At 36.5% G+C, this 6855-nt stretch overlaps 1 protein-coding gene across 1 annotated transcript; it reads right to left on the reverse strand.

The window, feature by feature from the left end:
- Positions 1-66: 66 nt before the first annotated feature.
- LOC140048007 (tektin-like protein 1) lies at positions 67-3832 on the reverse strand. Its single transcript, XM_072093020.1, has 5 exons — positions 3365-3832; positions 3014-3118; positions 2398-2868; positions 1926-2135; positions 67-659 (listed from the first exon to the last, which is right to left on the reverse strand). Exons 1-5 carry the CDS (start codon positions 3755-3757, stop codon positions 477-479), a joined length of 1362 nt encoding a protein of 453 aa, XP_071949121.1. The 5' UTR covers positions 3758-3832; the 3' UTR covers positions 67-476.
- Between the last annotated feature and the right edge of the window lie 3023 nt (positions 3833-6855).

Consider the following 6855-nt stretch of genomic DNA (forward strand, 5'->3'; position numbering starts at 1 on the left):
GGGGCTCAGCAGATTAAAAAATCATATCTGTACAACACAATTACACTTTTATTAGCTCTTTTTAAAATCTATATTCTTTACAGTTATGATACATCAATTTGCTGGAAAGACAGGGGCACAGCAGATTAAAAAATCATCACCATACAACACAATCACATTTTTATTAACTCTTTTTAAAATCTATATTCTTTACAATTATGACAGATCAATTTTCCTGGGAAGACGTGCACAGCAGATTCAAGAATCATTAATTATCTTAAGAACACAATTATATTTTTAATAATTTAATAATATATTTTTTTAATTAACTTCTATAAAAGAAATACCATGTACAGTGTGAAATTTTGTATCACAGAAAATTATACAAATATCCAGTTTTTATTCAATTTATTAATTTCACAACATTATTTGACATATTTAATGCATATCAAATTGAATATGAAAAGCCCAATGTTAATTTTTCTGATGGTTGAAATCTACACGCTGCCCATTACCCATCGGTGGTTGGCTAAACGTCTACGCATTCGGACAACTGCAGAATCCACACTGGCTCCAGCTTTTTTGTGGTAAATATCTTCCTGTAAGCGATTTCTAGCCATTTGCATGAGAGCGATGTTTCGACTGGTAGTCATCAAAGATTGATCAAGTGCACCAGCTCCCTACAAGCATAAACAAATTTGATTTTAATAAATTATTTTCTGTACCAAGTTATTTTGGTATACAGTACAACCCGTCGTTTGGTACACTTGCCTGCGAAACAAATGATGAGCAATAATTGTTTTAAGACTAAAACCAACCCCTATTCAGGGGACACTTTGTTCCCTGAGGTTTTACTCTATTTCCAATCCTATAATGCAATGTTTTACAACCATTAGATAATTATATATTATATAACACCTAAATAAATTCCTGTCATTTGATTGGACGAATGTGGGTCACATGGCGTGCAATAGTACGCACTATTAAACGATCGTTTAATAGCACTTTTTAAAACATTTTTGTGTACGAAAAAAAAAAATTTTCGCGGATGAAAAAAAAATCTAGTATATATTTTTGCTGTGAAATACAACAGCGCCACCTGTCGCCTGGCCTCAGTTTTGTTTGTAATGTTTGTAAAAACAACCGAGAGATATGCAGCAGCAGATTTTTGTGTACGATTTGGAGATATATATGTACTAATTTCATTCAAAAAGGCATTTAAATTAGCTTTAGATCATTTTTAGGATTTGATTAATTAATGGGAACATCTCTACAATACGTGGAATCGTTGGAATAAACATAATTAGCCTGGATTAATTACAGTTGCCTGTCGAAGTTTCGTATTTCTGTCTTTCAGCCTAGGCCTGTTAGTATTAGGCTGGCCTAGGCGTTTTAGCCTTGCTAGGCCTAGGATTGTTTGTTATAAATAATAAATAAAAACCAAATGTTACTGTTAATCAATGTGAAACAAATGTAGACCTTGGCTAGGCCTACATTTTATTTGATTCAAATGACAGGAATTTATTTATATAAAACAAATAATGTTTTATATTCGTGTAATGGTACAAATAATGGCTTTTGGTGAATGATGAAAGGTTATATCTAACCTTTTATCATTCACCTCATGCCATTATTTGTACCATTACACTCATAAACATTCATTATTTGTATATTATAAACCTAATCATATAATAACCAACGTTAATACAAACTTGTGTACAATTATCGAATCCCAAATGACAACAATGTGTCCAGACGCTTCAAGCGTCAAACACGTAATAAGCAGTCATTTTTTGGGCCTGCTGTTTAGGTTGCATTTTACATGTTAACTCCACCCCATACATATTTGGAGTCATTGGTCGTAACATGGTCATCTAACCTATTGTGATGAGAATGAGACCTTTTGGATTTTTAAAGTAAAGGTACAGTTTTGAAAATAAACTAACCTTAATGATATCCTGTGCCTCTGGAAGGTTAGTACCAGGGTGTCGTTGGTAGACTCGTACTAAAGGTCTTGTAAGCCGTTCTCTTGTTTCCAAGTCCGACTGAAGTTCAGGGCCTACAGTGTAGCCCTGTGCCTTTTCTGTGGCATCATACCAACGCTTTGCTCTGTGAATGGCATGTCTGTTTTCTCCTAGTGCTACTTGAAGATGTTGCTGATAAATGAATAACAGAAAATTGTGACAGTTTCAAATATCAACACAAAAGTGGCATAATTATTGAAATGTTTTTCTAGAAATTCTGGTTTTTAAAATTTACTAATTTTGAAACCTTTTAGACCTAAAGTGAATGTTGGTTTTGGGAAAATTCCCAGTTTTATGAGTGCTATCCAATTTGTAAACTGTATTCAGAACCAGAACAGGGAAACAATTATAACTAATAATCTAATACAGTATTATGAATATTTATTCCACTCACTTGTAAAGATACAGTTTCTGCAACCTTTTTATTAAGACCACTATTGACAGCTTGGTGTGCTGTGCTCTGCAGTTTATGTGTGTTTTCAATTGCTTCTTTGATTTCTTTTCTTAGTGAAACTGATCTCTGTCTGGCCTCTCTAGCTTGTGCCATAGATGCTGCAACTTCTGGCGTGAATGGTCCCAGTGGATCTAGCACTGGATTTTCTGTTAATTCACCATCATTAGTTGGTGATTTCTCTCCTTCATTTAAATCTTGAATATTTGCATCTATTTGTTGAGTATATCCAAACCCGTTAGATCCAAATGTCATTATCTTGTCCTGTCTAGATGTGCGGCCACTATTTCGGGAATTTCGACCACTAATTCGGTTTGAGTTAGTCACCGATGATAAAGCATGGCATAGCAGATCCAACACTCTGTTTCTTTCTTGTAAAACTGCATTCAAACGTTTCCTACACACATCCAGCACCTGTGAAAGATGTACATATTCTTGAAACAAAAATACCAACATTGCAAAGAGTAATCTAAGGAAATATAGGCACAGTGAGTGCTTTGAAAATAATATAGGCCCACCTAGGCCTATTATTATGCATTCATGAAGAAATATTTTATACCTGTAGTTGTTTCTGAACAACTCTTAACTTGTTCTCCAATGACTTTTTAAGATGATACAAATGTTGAAGCTCTTTTTCAAGCAATCCATCTGCTCCATCTCTGGGCTAAAAAATATAAAAATTATAATGTAATGTCTATAAAGTTTAGTTTGAAATAACAATCATGCATCAAAAGATATAACATTAAAAGATTTGTTTTGTTTCTCTAGTCTTAATGAGAATGTGCATTTTACAACCAGTCCCTACTCGTACTAGGCCTAGCCTAGCCTAGTACTACTACTAATAGTTACTACTAGCTTAGGATAGCCTAGATAGGTAGATAGAACCCAGACACAAACTAAATTAGCTTACCCTTTCTCGCGATGGTCTTGTTGATCTTACTTCTGTACTTATTTTGTTAAGAGCAATATCTTTACGGATGTGTTCAAGTTTCTTTTCTAATGCCTCTTTTCCACGAATAAGTGATTTAACTTCTTCATTCGTATCTAAAAAGCTTTCACGTAGTTTCACAAGAACAGCTCTTGTCTCCCTAACGTATGATAAAATTACTGTATTGCTTTGCTGCACACAGTTATCTCGCAGTGATGGGAGGGGATCAGTTGTCCGACCAAAATCTAAGCCTTTCTTATCACTTCGCTCAACAACGGCCTGGGAAAATTTAATCTCTTTTATCGTCGATTCCCTCCAAGAAACTGGTCCAACGCTAGCAGTAGCTAATGGAAGCTGCGTTCTTGATGTTAACATTATTAAAAATCAATGTTTAAAAGTTTAATTTCAGTTTTTCCGCCGGTGGTACGTGTGGAGTGTATGTCGTGTTTTCACACGCCAAAAAAGACACATTCCTTTATGTTGTGTTGCGTCGCGTTGTCATGCCTCTACTAGTTGCCATGGGAAATTCTATTCACGCCACCAGCGGCCGGCTTCTATCGGACTTTTTTCTCTTGCGCGTGGGACGTGGGGAGAATTGAAGCAGCCTGTCGGACCCCGAGCTGGACCGGACAAAGATGAACTTTTGTCGCCAATACATGATTTTGCTTGAGTTTTATTAATAATTATTTTTAGAAAATTAAGGTAGCCGAGCTCTATACAATTTGGATGTTATAAAATTACGGTACGTGTTGACCATGACATGCCACAAAATGGTATATAAAAAAATCACATTGTAAATCTTCTAATAGTAACCCACACTCTAATAGTAACCTCTCTTCTAATAGTAACCCACCTTGTAAGTCAATCTATAATAATAACTACTCTAATAGAACCCATGGAGGTTACTAGTATAGTCACAAAAACCATAATATCTCTATGCAAAAACTTATGATGCAGCCGTATTTAAATACGGATAATGCATCATGTTGATCTCGGGAGTGGGGGAGAATATTGAATGTTTTTGAGTTTATAAAAAGTTAGAGTTCAACCAAATGTGTTTATTCATACTCTTTTATTATTTTGACCAGATGGGTTACTATAGATGTGCCTAATTTAAGATTAGTAATAGTAACCCACTACTCTAATATAGTAACCCCACTTCTAATTGTAACCCACCTAAAAAATCAAAGAATACTATAACACAGGGTTACAAAGAAGATTTACTGTAAGTTTTTGATAATATCAGAAACAAGCTAAATTATTGCAATATACATCATCCCTGCATCCAAAGACATGTAGGCCTGAATCAAGCAATCTGTCTCTGATGCAGAGATTACAAGTCCGTCAATCGCTTAAATTTCTATTGTTTTACCGTTTATAAATACCAAACTAATGTTTAGGCCTAGACCAAACAGAGCGGAGTTATTTATATTGTAATTTTGCTATATCCAAAAAATTGTAGTCATTCATTGCCATCATCTCTGGACTAAATAGGTTCACAATTGTAGTCATTCCAGGGCCGTAGCCAGGATCTGTTAAGGGGGGGTTCGGACACTAAATATTTGAATCAACCCCCCCTCCCCCCTCCTCCCAGCCTGATGCGAAGCGAATTTTGTTAAATGACACCCCTAGATGGCCGGAAAAGACACTCTCGTGCAGCATGCTATATAACCAATGAGCAAAAAGATCGTACTTTCTTCCTCCTCCTCAAACACGTCGATAATTTAAATGACGATAACTATTTGTTGCCGTGTTAGATGCGCGTGCTCTGTGCGGAACCGCCGATTGTTTGATCATTTACTCCGTATTTTGTTTTGCGTTCAAGTTCAATGCGAACGTATATCTAGGAGCAGCCCCTAAAAAAGCACACTGGGCGAAGGCAAATGCTATTTGCTAGCTCTATCTATAATATTTATTTACAGAAATTTGTTGAGGAATATAAATATGTAAACAGGTGATATTGATACATTTTATTACGTATCGGCTGGTGGTCTAGAAAAAAATAATCGGATGCCATAATGTGAACTACAGTACTTGATACCATAGATATTATAGTGTAAAATATTAATATTCACTATAATTAATCCTCTATGATACATTATACTTCATAGTCACACATAAATACTGATGTACGTCGGAAGGCTATATACTTTATGCATGCTGCCTGACTGCCAGTGATCTAAACAATTATAGGTACGCAGTTTGTCTGGCGGTGTCCTTTGTACGAATCGTTCGTGCGCCAGCTCGCTATGAGACGCGTCAATATCATGTTACATGCAGGGACCAAACATTTATTTTTCAGGTTAAAATCGGCAATTCATTTGCAGCTTTTAGAAATTTACAGACACGTATCACTAGTTGACGCTCATACAGAGAAGAAGGTTCACGAACAAGTTTACGATTTTTCAATTTACAAACAACTTTTTGTACTGTGGGGCACGTATTTGGAGGATTTTTGGAGATGAGGGTGAGGTATTGGGCATGTCGGGGATGGGGGTTCACAGTTGGTTAAGGGGGGTTCGCTGTAAGGGGGGGGGGGGGGTTCGCCCGAACCATAAAAACCCCCTCTGGCTACGGGCCTGCATTCATTGCCATCATCTCTGGACTGAACAGGTTCACAATTGAAATTCCGGGTCCGGATTATTTCAGTAGTTTACATTAGTAAAATATTTTAAATGGTTCAGAGTTGGGTCCGTCTTTCAGTTTGACGTAAACAAATATATCGCAGACAAATATTCATTTTAAAAGGATTGCTTCGCACTTGGTCGTTGCGTTTTGTGTCTATTATTATACTAAAAATCAAAATATAATAGACCCAAACAAATATTGTGTTTTTTTCAAATTTTGTCCAGCGGTAGGCCTATAATCAATTTGAAATTTATTTTAGTTTATGGCATGCTGGTCTATGCTGATCTGTTATATATATATAATTTGAAACGATAAAGATGAGGAAATCTGTGAGAATGAGAAAAAGTCGCCCAACCTAGACTCGAACTCGGACCGCCTGCTTGATATGCAGATGTCCTAACCAGACCACTGGGGCTTTCATGGTATTGTTCGAACTCGATTGGATAGCGACTCTTTAACGCTCCTAAGTTGTACGCACGCGCACCAGAGATCAAATTGATACGCCCTCATCTTACAGTATTTTTATTCACGAGGCGGGATCTCCGAAGAGAATTTCCTCATCTTTATCGTTTCAAATTAATTAATTAAATTTCAGTATATCACCGGGCGGTTTAGAATTAATGTTCTTTGCCTGATTTGTTTATATATATAGGCCTATATGCGTACAACTGAGGACTAGTGCTGTTCCGCCGTACCACGCCGAGAATGTTAAAGAGTCGCTATCCAATCGAGTTTGAACAATACCATGAAAGCCCCAGTGGTCTAATGGTTAGGACATCTGCATATCAAGCAGGCGGTCCGAGTTCGAGTCTCGGTAGGGGCGACTTTTTCTCATTCTCACAGAT

Source organism: Antedon mediterranea, chromosome 4 (assembly GCF_964355755.1).
Source record: "Antedon mediterranea chromosome 4, ecAntMedi1.1, whole genome shotgun sequence".
Taxonomy (NCBI): domain Eukaryota; kingdom Metazoa; phylum Echinodermata; class Crinoidea; order Comatulida; family Antedonidae; genus Antedon; species Antedon mediterranea.